At 61.7% G+C, this 16430-nt stretch overlaps 1 protein-coding gene across 1 annotated transcript; it reads right to left on the bottom strand.

Annotated features, from left to right (window-relative positions):
* Positions 1-2800: 2800 nt before the first annotated feature.
* On the bottom strand, positions 2801-16400 carry Asmt (acetylserotonin O-methyltransferase). The gene is made up of 10 exons (XM_045141444.1): positions 16365-16400; positions 15930-16093; positions 15476-15596; positions 12366-12582; positions 10119-10413; positions 9312-9380; positions 8109-8227; positions 7854-8018; positions 3266-3388; positions 2801-3015 (listed from the first exon to the last, which is right to left on the bottom strand). Exons 1-10 carry the CDS (start codon positions 16398-16400, stop codon positions 2801-2803), a joined length of 1524 nt encoding a protein of 507 aa, XP_044997379.1.
* Positions 16401-16430: the final 30 nt, after the last annotated feature.

Here is a 16430-nt window from a genome sequence, read left to right as displayed (position 1 = left end):
GGGCTCCACTCCTAGACCTCAGGCTGCGGCTAGGTCCCAGTTTTAGACCTCAGGCGGTGCCTGGGACTCGGTTCTAGACCTCAGGCTGTGGTTGGGTCCCAGAATTAGACCTCAGGCTGCGGCTGGGACTCACTCCTAGACCTCAGGCGGCGGCTGCAACCCACCTATAGACCCCAGGTTGTGGCTGAGCTGCACTCCTAGACCTCAGGCAGCGGCTAAGTGCTCAGTTTTAGACCTCAGGCGGTGGCTGGGAGTTAGTTTTAAACCTCGGGCAGCAGCTGGGTCCCCAGTTTTAGACCTCAGGCTGCAGCTGGGACTCACTCCTAGACCTCAGGCGGCGGCTGACCCAAGTTTGTGGCTGGGCTCCTCTCCTAGACCTCAGGCTGCAGTTAGGACCCCACTTCGAGACCTCAGGCGGTGGCTGGGACTCAGTGCTAGACCTCAAGCGACGGGTGGGTGCCACTTTTAGACCCCAGAATGTGGCTGGGTCCCGGTTCCAGACCTCAGGCTGCAGCTGGGCCTCACTCCCAGAACTCAGGCGGCGGCTGGTGCCCAGTTTTAGACCTCAGGCTGCAGGCTCCGGTCGCCTGCAGTGAATGAGCTGTCAATCACCCTCGCGGTGGGCGGGGACAAGACGAGCCCCCCTTCCCATCCCCGAGTCTCAGAGCTGTCGATCAACACCGGGGGGTGGGGCGTGGCCTGTTTAGGCCCCGCCCTCCGGGCTGACGGACAGGTGTACGGGCCAATGAGGCAGAGGGGAGGGAGCCCTGTGCCCCGCCCCCGACTCCCCCCCACCATCACGGGGGGCGCTGACAGGTCCCTTCATTGCCCCAGTCTCCCCTGCGGCCACATGCAAATGACATGCAAATGAGATGCAAATGACATGCAAATGAGATGTAAATGACATGCAAACGAGACGCAAAAGGACGTCAGGCTGTCCAGTGACAGAAATTGGGGCCGCGATTTGCAAACGATTTGCATACGACCCCCACCCCGGAAACGTGATGCACCCCAACACCACACCCCAGCTAAGGGCGCCGCCCCCCCCAGGCACGAGGAAGGAGATATGCAAATACATGCAAATCCAGGCGCAGGGTCCACTGGGGTGGGACCGGTATGCAAATGTATGCAAATCCACGGCGCGGAAGTGTCATGGTTGGCCCTGTGCCTTTCGGGGGGGGGGGGCCACTGAGGCATGCAAATGTATGCAAATCCATGCAAATCCGTGCAGACGCGTGGGCAAGTGGGTGTCCAGGGTGGCTGCGCGGTTTGGGGGCAATCAAAATGCAAATGCAGGGAAATGCATGCAAATTCATGCAAATGCATGTAAATGCATGTAAATGCATGCAAATGAGCACGAGCGCATGCAAGCAGGAAGTCGGCCCACAGGAACGCTTGGAGAAGGGGCGCGTACGCGTGCGCTGCAGGCGAGAAGTGACGTCACCATGGAGCCCTGCAGGCCCCGCCCCCTTCCAAAGCACGCCTGCCAATCATCTCGACCCCGCCCACAGGCTCCAGCCCAGTCCCCCGCTCACACACGTGTTTGTGGAATGCAAGCCCCGCCCACACACGTGTCAATCACCCAAGCCCCGCCCGCACGCGTCTATCCCGTAAGCCCCTCCCACTCACACGTGCATCACGTGAAGCTCCGCCCTCATACATGTCAATCATGCGAGCCCCGCCCCCAACGACTATCCTCTAAGCCCCTCCCACGCCCATCACACATAGCCCCGCCCACAGAAACGTCAATCATTCGTGCCCCGCCCACACGCGTCTATCACGTAAACCCCTCCCACTCACACACCCATCACTTAAGCCCAACCCACTGACTGACCTGTCAATCACCCATGCCCCGCCCCCCAACGAGTATCACATAAGCCCCTCCCACTCACACGCCCATCACACATAGCCCCTCCCACAAATATGTCAATCATCCATGCCCCCAACCTTCATGTAAGCCCCGCCTACTCACACGCCCATCACGCAAAGCCCCGCCCACAGACATGTCAATCAACCATGCCCCGCCCACACGCGTCTATCACGTAAGCCCCTCCCACGGACCTGTCAGTCATTCATGCACCGCCCCCAACGACTATCCTCTAAGCACCTCCCACTCACACGCCCATCACATATAGCCCCGCCCACATACATGTCAATCATGCGTGCCTCGCCCACACGCGTCTATCATGTAAGCCCCGCCCACTTACAGTTACATCACTTAAGCCCCTCCCAGAAAAAAGTCAATCATGCGTGCCCCGCCCACACGCGTCTACCACGTAAGCCCCTCCCACCCACAAGCCCAACACTTAAGCCCCTCCCACTGACCTGTCAATCACCCACGCCCCGCCCCCCAACGACTCTCACGTAAGCCCCTCCCACCCGCACGCCCATCCCTTAAGCCCCTCCCACTGACCTGTCAGTCACCCCCGCCCCCGCCCTCCCTCCCTCCCGTCAATCACCCGCGGCGCCCCGCCCACCGCACTTCCTGCCCGACGACGTCACTTCCTGCCGCGGAGACCAGGCCCGAACCGGAAGCGGCCCTGGGCGCCGCGCGGCGTCACTTCCTGTGTGACGTCACTCCCCCCCCACACCACACACACACACAGCGACACATGCGCAGAAGCCGAAAAGACGGGAAAAGAAAGAGCCGAGGACGCGGGACGGCGCGGGTTTATTGTCCAGGCGGCGACGACATGGCGGCGGCGGCGGCGACTTCCGGCGGCGGCGGCGGCGACTTCCGGCGGCGGCGGCGGCGACTTCCGGCGGCGGCGGCGGCGGCTTCCGGCGGCGGCGCTGGACGTCACTTCCGGGCGATGACGGCGTCGTAGGCGGCGCCGGTGGCGCGGCAGCGGACGCGGCGGAAGCCGGCGCGGGCGAGGAGGCGGCGGTAGTGCTCCGGGGCGCGCTCGCGGCCGCCGTCCGTCTGCAGCAGCATGTTCAGCGACAGCAGCAGCCCGCGCGCCGGCCCGCGCCCGCCCGCCTCCAGCAGGCTCTCCACCACCAGCACCGAACCGCCTGCCGGCCGGGGATCGCACCGGAAAAGCCCCGGATTCGCCCGCCCCGCCCCCCCACCCGCCGCCCGCCGCCGCCGCCGCGCAGCCCACCGGGATCGCACCGGAAAAGCCCCGGATGCACCCGCCCCGCCCCCCACACCCGCCGCCCGCCGCCGCCGCCGCGCGGCCCACCGGGATTGCACCGGAAAAGCCCCGGATTCACCCGCCCCGCCCCCACACCCGCCGCCCGCCGCCGCCGCCGCGCGGCCCACCGGGATTGCACGCGGCGTAGACGCGCGCCAGGAGCTCGGAGCAGCGGTCGTCGGGCCAGTCGTGCAGGACGCGGGCCAGGATGTAGGCGTCGGCGGCGGGCAGCGGGTCGCGGAAGAAGTCTCCTGTCCGTGTGCGTGGGGGGGGGGGGGAAGGGGGAGACGAGAAAGGGATGACGTCACCGGCGGGGTGGGCGTGGCGAGGTTAAGTCCCGCCCACCACCACCACCACCCACCCCCCGCCGCGCGGGTATCTGGGGAACATCACTCATCCTGGGGAGGGCACAGGAAGTCCCGCCCACTGGCCGCGGAGAGCTGTCAGTCATGCTCAAGGGGGCGGGGGGGTGTCACCCGGAAGCGCCTGCCCACGGTCTTGTCAACTGTCAATCTGTTGTCACGTGGGAGGGCGTGGCGCAGGAAGTCCCGCCCACGCGATCACCGGCCATTGGGCGCGTCACGGGAAGTCCCACCCTCGCCTCTCAGGGAGCTGTCAATCATCTCAGGGGGACACAACGGGGGTCCACCACCTGCTCATGTTAGATGTCAATCATCCTCAGGGAGGAGGGTCGGGCACAGGAAGTCCCGCCCCCCACCACGGGTCTGTCTCAGGGATGTGCCGCAGGAAGTCCCTCCCCCTAGTTATTGCGACCTGTCAGTCATCCTCAGCCAACAGGTTTACCCTGAACTGTCAATCACCTTCATCGAGGTGGGACAAGGAACAGGAAATCCCGCCCCCTAGCCCTCATAAATCAGGGTGTGTGCCACCGGAAGTACCTCCCCCTAGTTATTGCGACCTGTCAGTCATCCTCATTGAACATGTTTACCGTGATCTGTCAATCATCCTCAAGGAGGAACAACAAGGAACAGGAAGTCCCGCTCCCCAAGCCCTCATAAATCTGTCTCAGGGATGTTGTGCCACAGGAAGTCCCTCCCCCTAGTCATTGTGACCTGTCAATCAACTTCATTTTGGTGGGACAAGGACAGGAAGTCCTGCCCCAAAAGACCTCATAAATCTGTCTCAGGGATGTGCCAGAGGAAGTCCCTCCCCCTAGCAATTGTGACCTGTCAATCATCCTCAAGGATTAGGGACAAGGAACAGGAAGTCCCGCCCCCCAAGCCCTCATAAATCTGTCTCAGGGATGTTGTGCCACAGGAAGTCCCTCCCCTTAGTCATTGCGACCTGTCAATCATCCTCAGCGCACAGGTTTTACCGTGAACTGTCAATCAGACTCATTGAGGAGGGACAAGGAACAGGAAGTCCCACCCCCGGCTCGGTGCGCCCCCCCCAGTCTTGCCGGACCGTGGAGGGCGGGTGGTCACTACACCTGGTCCAGTTCACTGTCAATCATCCGCTGGGAGTTTGGGCGTGGCACAGGAAGTCCCGCCCCCTTGTCACTGAGAGAATGAGCCTGTGGGCTGGTGTGACACAGAACGTCCCGCCCCACAGTGACCGTGAGCTGTCAATCATCCTCCAGGGCAGGGTTGTGATCAGCCAGGCCCTCTGCCTTGTCACATTACCTGTCAGTCAAACCCCGGGAGGAGGTCCTTGGAACAGGAAGTCCCTCCCACCGGTCGCCGCCAATCACCATCTCTGAGGGCATGGCCAAGGAAGTCCCTCCCCCTAGTCATTGCAGCTGTCAATCATCCCCAGTGAACAGGTTTGCCGTGAACTGTCAATCATCCTCAAGGAGGAGGGACAAGGAACAGGAAGTCCCGCCCCCGACTCTGTGCGCCATGGCCACCGATGTCCCGCCCACTAGACATGGTGAGCTGTCAGTCATCTCCATTTGGTGACCAGGAAGCCCTGGTCATATTCACTGTCAATCACCGCCATGGAGGAGGGGCCATGGCACAGGAAGTCCCTCCCCCCGGCACCGTGAGCTGTCAATCATCCTCAGCTTGGATCTTCTCCCAGGAAGCCCAGGTCCGTGGACATATTAACTGTCAATCATTATGAGGAAGGATCGGCATTGGCACAGGAAGTCCCGCCCCCTCTTCCCCGTGAGCTGTACATCATGGTGGAAGGGTTGTGATAAACAAGTCCCTGTGCCTTGTCACGTCATCTATTATCCTGAGGGGGGAGGGCCTTGACACAGGAAGTCCCTCCCACCAGTCACCGTCAATCAGCATTGAGAGCTGTCAATCATCTCCAAATGGGTGAACGGCAGGTACCGCCGCAGCATCCTGGTCATATTGACTGTCAATCGCCGTCAGGGAGGAGGGGCCGTGGCCCAGGAAGTCCCTCCCACCAGCACCCCGAGCTGTCAATCATCCTTATATTGGGGGGCTTGGCTCCGGAAGTCCATCCTTGCTTGTTATATTAACCGTCAATCACCGTCAGGGAGGCGGGACGTGGCACAGGAAGTCCCTCCCCCCAGCACCGTGAGCTGTCCATCACCCTCAGCTTTGGCCATATCCCAGGAAGTCCAATGTCCCTAGTCGTATAAGGTGTCAATCACCGTCAGGGAGGCGGGACGTGGCACAGGAGGTCCCTCCCCCCAGCACCCTGAGCTGTCAATCATCCTCTGGTTGGGACTTGTCCCAGGAAGTCCATTCTCCCTAGCCCTATAAGCTGTCAATCACCGTCAGGGAGGCGGGACATGGCACAGGAAGTCCCTCCCCCAAGCACTGTGAGCTGTCCATCACCCTGTCTTTGGCCTTAACCCAGGAAGTCCCATCTCCCTAGTCCTATTAGCTGTCAATCACCGTCAGGGAGGCGGGACATGGAACAGGAAGTCCATCCTCCCTAGTCCTATTAGCTGTCAATCACCGTCAGGGAGTCGGGACAAGGCACAAGAAGTCCATGTTCCCCAGTCCTATTACCTGTCAATCACCATCAGGGAGGTGGGACATGACACAGGAAGTCCCTCCCCCCAGCACCCTCAGCTGTCAACAATCCCAAGGTTTGGCCTTATCCCAGGAAGTCCATCCTCCCTAGTCTTACTAGCTGTCAATCACCGTCAGGGAGGCGGGACAAGGCACAGGAAGTCCATGTTCCCTAGTCTTATTACCTGTCAATCACCGTCAGGGAGGTGGGACATGACACAGGAAGTCCACCCTCCCTAGTCTTACTAGCTGTCAATCACCGTCAGGGAGGCGGGACATGGCACAGGTAGTCCACCCTCCCTAGTCCTACTAGCTGTCAATCACCTTCAGGGAGGCGGGACATGACACAGGAAGTCCACCCTCCCTAGTCTTACTAGCTGTCAATCACCGTCAGGGAGGTGGGACAAGGCCCAGGAAGTCCATATTCCCTAGTCTTACTACTGTCAATCACCGTTAGGGAGACGGGACATGGCACAGGAAGTCCACCCTCCCTAGTCCTACTAGCTGTCAATCACCATCAGGGAGGCGGGACATGGCACAGGAAGTCCACCCTACCTAGTCCTATTAGCTGTCAATCACCGTCAGGTAGGCGGGACGTGGCATAGGAGGTCCCTCCCCCCAACACCATGAGCTGTCAATCAATCTCAGTTTTGGCCATATCCCAGGAAGTCCATCCTCCCTAGAATTATTGGCTGTCAATCACCATCAGGGAGGCGGGACATGGCACAGGAAGTCCACCCTCCAAGTCCTATTAGCTGTCAATCACCATCAGGGAGGCGGGACATGACACAGGAAGTCCATCCCCCCCAGTCCTATTAGCTGTCAATCACCTTCAGGGAGGCGGGACGTGGCATAGGAGGTCCCTCTCCCCAACACCATGAGCTGTCAATCAATCTCAGTTTTGGCCATATCCCAGGAAGTCCATCCTCCCTAGACTTATTGGCTGTCAATCACCGTCAGGGAGGCGGGACAAGGCACAAGAAGTCCATGTTCCCTAGTCCTATTACCTGTCAATCACTATCAGGGAGGTGGGACATGACACAGGAAGTCCCTCCCCCCAGCACCCTCAGCTGTCAACAATCTCAAGGTTTGGCCTTATCCCAGGAAGTCCATCCTCCCTAGTCTTACTAGCTGTCAATCACCGTCAGGGAGGCGGGACATGACACAGGAAGTCCACCCTCCCTAGTCCTACTAGCTGTCAATCACCGTCAGGGAGGCGGGACATGGCACAGGAAGTCCACCCTCCCTAGTCCTACTAGCTGTCAATCACCATCAGGGAGGCGGGACATGGCACAGGAAGTCCACCCTCCCTAGTCCTATTAGCTGTCAATCACCGTCAGGGAGACGGGACATGGCACAGGAAGTCCATCTTCCCTAGTCTTACTAGCTGTCAATCACCGTCAGGGAGGCGGGACATGGCACAGGAAGTCCATCCTCCCTAGTCCTATTAGCTGTCAATCACCGTCAGGGAGGCGGGACATGGCGCAGGTAGTCCACCCTCCCTAGTCCTACTACCTGTCAATCACCGTCAGGGAGGCGGGACATGACACAGGAAGTCCACCCTCCCTAGTCCTACTACCTGTCAATCACCTTCAGGGAGGCGGGACATGGCACAGGAAGTCCACCCTCCCTAGTCCTATTAGCTGTCAATCACCGTCAGGGAGGCGGGACCTGACACAGGAAGTCCTCCCCTCACGCCCCCGCCCGCCCACACACACACACACACAGAGACACAAACGAGGGGGACACTTTTCCTTTCCGGAACCTTCCACGAAGCGGACGCGCCCGCCGACGTCGCCGTCGCCGTCCTCTCCGGGCGGGGGAGGGCAGAGCTCGCGGGCGGCGGCCACCACGCCGGGGACGTCCATGACGGTGACGCGGCAGGCGGGGTAGGCGGCCGCGCACGCCCTCGCCAGGGCCCCGGAGCCGCCTGCGGGGGGGGGAGGGGCGCGTCACGTGACCGCGGCGCCCGGCGGGTGGGGGCGGGGCGGGGGGCGGGGCCGCGGAGTCGTCCTCTCACCGCCGAGGTCGCAGACGGTGGCGCAGGCGGACAGGTCGAAGGCGGTGAGGACGCGGCGGCCGCACACGCTCCACACGTCCTGCAGCCCGCGCAGGAAGCGCGCGCGCTCGGCCTCGCTCCTGGCGGGCGGACGGACCGGCGGACGGAAGGGACGGGTGGGTGATTGACGGGCGGTGGGCGGGGTCACGGAGTCAGCCACTTGACGCGCGGCGGCATGATTGACAGGTGGGCGGGGCTGGGACGTGCGTAGAGATGATTGGCAGCAGTGGCGTGGGTGTGCGCCAGATGATTGACAGGCGGGTGAGTGATAGACAGGGGGGCGGGACTAGGACGTGCGGGGAGATGATTGGCAGGCGGCGGCGTGGGTGTGTGCCGGATGATTGACAGGCGGGTGAGTGATTGACAGGTGGGCGGGGCTGAGACTGGCGGGGAGATGATTGACAGGCAGGAGCGTGGGTGTGTGTCGGATGATTGACAGGAGGGTTAGTGATTGACAGGTGGGCGGGACTAGGACGTGCGTAGAGATGATTGGCAGCAGTGGTGTGGGTGTGCACCAGATGATTGACAGAAGGGTGAGTGATTGACAGGTGGGCGGGACTAGGACGTGCGTAGAGATGATTGGCAGCAGTGGCGTGGGTGTGCACCAGATGATTGACAGGAGGGTGAGTGATTGACAGGTGGGCGGGACTAGGACGTGCGTAGAGATGATTGGCAGCAGTGGCGTGGGTGTGCGCCAGATGATTGACAGGCGGGTGAGTGATTGACAGGTGGGCGGGGCTGGGACGTGCCGGGAGATGATTGACAGGCGGGAGCGTGGGTGTGTGCCGGATGATTGACATGTGGGTGGGTGATTGACAGGTAGTGGGCGGGTGACACGATGATTGACTGGCGGGTTGGTTGCCATGGAGATGAATGACGGGCGGGCACGTGTTTGGCAGCCTCAGGGGTGATTGACAGGTGCTACTCGAGTGATTGGCAGGTGGGTGACCGGAAGTCCGGGCGGGCGGGCGGGAGGGAGGATGATTGACAGGCGGACAGCTGGATGATTGACAGGCGCTGGGGCGGGGGACGGGGGCGATGGGCGGGGCGGACGTGCGGGTGATTGACAGCGGGAGGGGCGGGCATCGCGTTTGAGTGACAGGTGGCTCAGGGGCGGGGCTTGCGTTTGAGTGACGGGCGGGCGGGCGGGGGGCGGGGACTCGCCTGTAGATGGCCTCGAAGGGGTCGCTGGCCGCGATGCCGAAGGCCGCCGGGTACTGGTTACGGCCGGTCCTGCCGGCGCACGGAGGGGACGGACGGACGGACGGACAGACGGACGAGCGTCAGCCACGCGTCCATCGGTCCGCCCGCCAGTCACCTGCCAGTCAACCATGGGCTCACCTATCACAGGCCCCGCCCACCTGTCAATCACCCGCCGCTCCGCCCACCTGTCAATCAATCATCCCACCTCTTTGCCCGCCCACCGCCGGCCACCTGTCAATCATCCGCTCCCCGGAGTGTCAGTCACCCACCTGTCAATCATCCATCTTCCCACCTGTCCGTCCCGCACCTTACGCCTGTCAGTCATCCGTGCGTCCGTCTGTCCACCATGCCTTGTGTCTGCCTGTCAGTCACTTTCTATCCACCTGTCAATCATCCGGATATCACCCGCCAACCACCCGCCCTTCAACCTGTCAATCAAACGTCACCCGCCAATCACCCGCCCGACAGGCTGTCAATCTTCCACCTGCTGTCAATCACGTGTGTGCCCGCCCATCGCTCACCCATCCCCCCGCCTGTCAGTCATCCGTGCGTCCGTCTGTCCACCACCCCGTGTGTCCGCCTGTCAGTCGCTCTCTCCCCACCTGTCAATCAACCGTCCTGCTCCCGACCCGCCCATCACCCGCCCCTCAACCTGTCAATCAAACGTCACCCGCCAATCACCCGCCCGACGGGGCTGTCAGTCAATCACCTGGGTGCCCACCCATCGCCCGTCCGTCCGTCCGTCCGTCCGTGTGTCCGTCTCCTCACCTGACGGCGTCGGGCAGGTGCGCCCAGCAGCGGTAGGGCGTGCCGGCCAGGTAGTCCATCATGTGGCGCTGCGTGGTGGGGCTGCCCGAGCACAGGTAGGACGCCGACAGGGCCGTGTTGGTGTACACCGCTGCGGGGGGGGGGGGCGGGACAGACGGACGGACAGATGGACACAGGGATGGACAGCCTGCTGTGAGCCGCAGCGGCCCCCGGTAGGCTCTGCAAGTTCCGGCGAGTGCTTGCAGAGCCTTCCCCACTGGCGTGCGGCCGCCCGCGTCTTCCCGGCCTGCAGAGCCTGCTGGGCGGGGGGAAAGGGCGTGCGGAGCTTCCCAGGATGGAGCGGCGGTGTGCCTGCAGAGCCCGCGGCCAGCGTGTGCAGAGCCCGCCTCCTAGGCTGACCCGCGCGCCACGGACGAGCGGAGGCGCTCGTTTGCATATCGGCCCCCTGCAGGATGCTGGGGGGGGGTGGCTCATTTGCATAACGGAAGCGTGGAGGATGCTGGGAAACTCATCTGCATGGCTGAAGGGGGGGGAGCGGGCTCATTTGCATACCGAGTCCCGGAGCATTCTGGGATATGAACATTCCCATGACGCATTGCAGGGCTCGGAGGGTGCTGATACTGGGTCCCTCATTTGCATAGTGCACGCTGGCTGTCTCATTTGCATAATGAATGCGTAAGGGATGTGGGGCGACTCATTTGCATGTCTGAAGACGGGAGGATGCTGGGGAGGGGTCGCTGTTTCCACGGTGACGCCCGGGGCATTGTGGGAGGAGCTTGTTCCCATAAGGCAATGCAGGGACACCCCGGGTGGCCTCTCATTTGCATATTGGAGACGTGGACTCTCATTTGCATAATGGAGGGAGACCCATCATTTGCATAATGGAGGCGTGGACTCTCATTTGCATAACGGAGGGGAGAAGTGCCATTTGCATAATGGAGGGGAGGGCTATCATTTGCATAATGGAGGCGTGGACTCTCATTTGCGTAATTAAGATGTGGATTCTGATTTACATAACAGAGGCATGGAGTCTCATTTGCATAATGGAGGGGAGGTCTATCATCATTTGCATAATTAAGATGTGGATTCTGATTTACAGAACGGAGGCATCTCATTTGCATGACTGAGGCCAGGATTCTCATTTGCATAATGGAGGGGAGGACTGTCATTTGCATAATTAAGATGTGGATTCTGATTTACATCACGGAGGCATGGACCCTCATTTGCATGATCGAGGCCAGGATTCTCATTTGCATAACGGAGGGGAGGACTGTCATTTGCATAATTAAAAATGTGGGTTCTGATTTACATCACAGACGTATGGACTCTCATTTGCATGATTGAGGCCTGGAATCTCACTTATTCATAATGGATGCGAGGACTGTCATTTGCATAATGGAAATGAGCACTCTCATTTGCATAACGGAGGATGGGACTATCGTTTGCATGATGATGATGTGGACTCTCATTTACATAGCGCAGGCATGGACCCTCATTTGCATAAAGGGGGCACGAACTCTCATTTGCATAACAGAGGCAATACTCTCATTTGCATAACGCAGGCATGGACTCTCATTTGCATAACGGAGGCCCGGAGTCTCATTTACGTACTCTCATTTGCATAATGCAGCCACGGACCCTCATTTGCATAAAGGGGGCACGTGCTCTCATTTGCATAACGCAGGCATGGACTCTCATTTGCATAAAGGAGGCAGAGCTCTCATTTGCATAACGCAGGCATGGACTCTCATTTGCATAATGGAGGCATGGAGTCTCACTTACGTAGTCTCATTTGCATAATGCAGTCATGGACCCTCATTTGCATAAAGGAGGCCCGAGCTCTCATTTGCACGGGACTCTCATTTGCATAACGGAGGCACGTACTCTCATTTGCATAACGCAGGCATGGACTCTCATTTGCATAACGGAGGCCCGGAGTCTCATTTACGTACTCTCATTTGCATAATGCAGTCATGGACCCTCATTTTCATGAACTCTCATTTGCATAATGGAGGCACGATAATCTCGTTTACGTACTGTCATTTGCATAACGCAGGCACGGGCGCTCATTTGCAAAACGGGGGCGAGCCTGCTCATTTGCATAGCTGGGGCTCGGACCCTCATTTGCATAACGGGGCTGGGGCCTCCTTTGCCTGTGTGCGGAGAGAAGACCCGGATGTCCGTCGCCGGCGCAGGCGCACAGGCACGCACGGGGGGTGGGGTGGGGGAGGGGGGAGGCGCGCTCACCGTGTCCGCTTCCGTTTCCGGCGGGTCCGCGGCGGCGGCGGCGGCGGCGAGGGCGGCGTTGGCGCAGGAGCAGGCCGAGGGCGGCGCAGGCGTCGAGCAGCAGGGCGGTGGCGCGGGGGCAGGTGCCCAGCAGCGACGACACGGCGCCCGCCGGCAGCGGCTCCCCCGCCGACCGCAGCGCGTCGAACACGCCCAGCTCGCACGCCGAGAACAGCACCTGGCGCCCGGGGGGGGGGAGGGGGAGACGGACGGACGGGCGGACGGACAAACGGATGTCACGCCGGGAACCCGCCCACCCCCGCCCCCCGCCCCCCGCCCCCCGCCGCTCCGAGAGGCTCGGCGCGGGAAACACGCCGCGGGCGGAAGTGACGTCCTGGAGGGGCGCCCAGGGCCCGCCCCTTCCTGTCTGCCCGTTTGTCAACTGAACTGTCAATCACGGCCTCCATTAGGGGTTGGTGAGGGCGGGTGCAGGAGGGAGGAAGTGACGTCACCAGAGGGAAGCGGAGGGCCCGCCCCTTCCTGTCAGCCCGTTTGTCAACCACAGGAGAGGAAGTGACGTCACCGGAGGGAAGCGGAGGGCCCGCCCCTTCCTGTCTGCCCGTTTGTCAACTGAACTGTCAGTCACTGCCTCCAAGAGGGAGTTGGTGAGGGCGGGCACAGGAGGGAGGAAGTGACGTCACCGGAGTGAAGCGGAGGGCCCACCCCTTCCTGTCTGCCCGTTTGTCAACTGAACTGTCAGTCACTGCCTCCATTAGGAAGTTGGTGAGGGCGGGCCCAGGGGGGAGGAAGTGACGTCACCGGAGGGCCCGCCCCTTTCTGTCTGCCCGTTTGTCAACTGTCAATCTCAGCCTCCAACTGTCGATGGTGTGGTCGTGCCCAGGAGGGAGGAAGTGACGTCACTGGAGAGAAGCAGAGGCCCCGCCCCTTCCTTTGTGTCCTGTTATTCAACTGTCAATCATTGCCTCCACTAGGGTGTTGGTGTGGGCGGGACCGGGAGGGAGTGACGTCACTGGAGGGAAGCGTAGGCCCCGCCCCTTCCTGTCTGCCCGTTTCTCAGATGTCAATCATGAAGGAGCACCAGAGCCTGCACTAGGGGTTGGCGAGGAGAGCGGGCTCTGAGAGGAAGTGACGTCACTGGTTGGGCGCAGCGGCACCGCCCCTTCCTGTCGGCCATGTTTCTGAAATGTCAATCACTGCCTCCACTAGGGGCTTTGTGAGGGCGGGCCCAGGAGGGAGGAAGTGACGTCACTGGAGGGAAGTGTAAGCCCCGCCCCTTCCTGCCTACCGTGTTTCTCAACTGTCAATCACTGCCTCCGCCTGTTGGTTTGTGAGGGCGGGCCCAGGAGGGAGGAAGTGACGTCACTGGGGCACACGGAGAAACCGCCCCTTCCTGTCGGCTGTTTCTCAACTGTCAATCATGAAGGAGCGGCTGAGCCTGCACTAAGGGTTGTTGGGGCGAGTGGGCACTGAGAGGGAGGAAGTGACGTCACTTATGGCTGGCGGAGGCCCCGCCTCTTCCTGTCTGCCCTGTTCCTCAACTGTCAATCATGAAGGAGCGGCTGGGACTCCACTAGGGAGTGTTGCTGGGGGCGGAACCCAGCAGAACGGAAGTGACGTCACTCGGGCACTGCAGAGGCCCCGCCCCTTCCTGGCTGCCCGCTGCTCAACTGTCAACTACAAAAGGGCGGCTGTGCCTGCACTACAGAGTGACGTGGTGGTCGGTGGCCTGTGAGGGAGGAAGTGACGTCACTGGATGCCCACGGAGGCCCCGCCCCTTCCTGCCTGCTTGTCAACTGTCAATCAACCGTGACGGGCCCGGCTGCGACTGCAACAGGGAGTGGTGTTGGGGGCGGGCTATGGGAGGGAGGAAGTGACGTCACAGGATGGATTCAGAAGCCCCGCCCATTCTGGTCTGCCCATCTTCTCAACTGTCAATCAATCGTGATGGGGATTTTGGTGAGGCAGCAGGGCACTGAGAGGAAGTGACGTCATTGGAGGGCCTAGCAGGCCCCGCCCCTTCCTGTCTATCCATTGCACTGTCAATCATGAACAAGCAGATGAGCCTCCACTAGGGGGTGGGTGGGCTCTGGGCGAGGGGAAGTGACGTCACTAGCCGGACGCAGCGGACCCGCCCCTTCCTGTGTGCATGGCTCTGAGCTGTCAATGAACCGAGAGTGGAGCGGCTGTGCCCCCAACTAGGGAGTGGTGTAGACGGGGGTCCTGGGAGGAAGTGACGTCACTGGAAGACTGCTGTGGCCCCGCCCCTTCCTGTCTGCCTGCCTCTCTGTCAATCAATCGCGAGGGGAGCGGATCTGCCCCCACTAGGGGTTGGTGGGGTGGGCAGGCAGTGAGTGGGAGGAAGTGACGTCACTTGACAGAGGCAGAGGGCCCGCCCCTTCCTGCCTACTTCTCAACTGCCAATCAGGAAAGAGCAGCTGTGCCTTCAGAAGTGTGGCGTGGTGGGCGGGACGTGAGAGGGAGGAAGTGACGTCACTGGAGAGGTGCGTAGGCCCCGCCCATTCCTGTGTGTCGTGTCATTCAACTGTCAATCACTTCCTCCCTGGCCACTTCTCAGCTATCAATCAATGCCTCCACAATGCGGTTGGTGAGGGCGGGCCCAGGAGGGAGGAAGTGACGTCACTGGAGGGCAACACAAGCCCCGCCCCTTCCTGCCTGATTCTCAACTCCCAATCATAAAAGAGCAGCTGTGCCTGCACAAGTGTGGCCTGGTGGGCGGGACCTGAGAGGAAGTGACGTCACTGGAGAGGTGCATAGTCCCCGCCCCTTCCTGCCCACTTCTCAGCTGTCAATCACCAAAGAGGGTCTGAATATGCACTAGAGAGTAGCTTGGAGGGCGGGAAACGAGACTGGGAAGTGACGTCACTGCCGCCTCCCTCCTGCGCAGAGGTGGGGCGCCGACCACTGAGCTCCCTCCCCGCACCCGGGGAGACACGGGGAGAGGGTGACCGCAGGGAGAGCGCTGACCGCTGAGCTCCCTGACCTTACGGAGAACACTGGCCACCAGCTAATGCCAGGAGGGAGAACGCTGACCACTGCGCTCACTTCCCGTTTGCGAGAGAGGGCGCCCACCACCCGGCCGCCGGGCTCACCTGCGACACCATGAAGCCGCTGGCGTACCCCTCGAGGACGCGCAGGGCCTCGTCGTGGCCCGCCTCGGGGTCGCCCGGGCCGTCCGCGCGTCCCTCCATCCGTCCGTCCGTCTGTCCTCCTCTGTGTCGTGGTTGAGTGTGGGCGGACAATCCTCCCTAAGCTCATCCCTGAGTCCCAGCGGGGAGGGGGTGAGGGGAATGGGCAAGGAGCCGTGTGCAAAGCCTCCCAAGTCCCGCCTCCATCACTTCCTGTGCCTGCCGGCGTCACTTCCGGCCTCAAGGAGCCGTGTGCAAAGCCTCCCAAGTCCCGCCTCCACCACTTCCTGTGCCTGCCGGCGTCACTTCCGGCCTCGCCTCGGAGCCCCCCCCCCCCCCGGGGTCCCAGACCCACCTCGCTCCACTTACGACTGGCGGTGACGTCACTTCCTGCCACACGGAGGGACCCCTCCCCCACCCCACTTCCGGTTTCTGGGACATCCGCGGCGGCACCGTGCCGCGGCCCCACGAGGGAAAGTCCGCCCCTCCCCGCTTCCGGTTCCCCAGTGACATCACTTCCCGCTCCGAATAGCGTCTCTCGGCACCGTTGATCAAGGCCCTACCCGTTTCTTCCGCTTCCGGCTCGTGTGGACGTCACTTCCGGTCCACGGTTTCCCCAGACGTCCCTGGCCGTCCCAAATTGTGGTGACACGTGGGAGCGGCAGACCCTCCCCATTTCCGGTCCCCAGTGACGTCACTTCCTGCTCCCCATGGAATGGCTCAGGGTCACGGAAGAAGCGCCCCCCCCCAACTTCCACTTCCAACCCTTGCGGACGTCACTTCCGGTCTCCAGGGGCAGGGTCCCCAGACCACCTTGTCAGTCCCGAATTCAGGTGTCGGCACCCCTCCCCACTTCCGGTCTCCGGGTGACGTCACTTCCGGCCCCCATCGGGCGTCCCCTGCCCGCCCCCGCCCCACA

This window comes from Jaculus jaculus, unplaced genomic scaffold (genome assembly GCF_020740685.1).
Source record: "Jaculus jaculus isolate mJacJac1 unplaced genomic scaffold, mJacJac1.mat.Y.cur uX1, whole genome shotgun sequence".
In the NCBI taxonomy this organism is placed as follows: Eukaryota; Metazoa; Chordata; class Mammalia; order Rodentia; family Dipodidae; genus Jaculus; species Jaculus jaculus.
The sequence above is the reverse complement of the archived record's forward strand: the minus strand, read 5'-3'. Positions and strand labels throughout refer to the sequence as shown.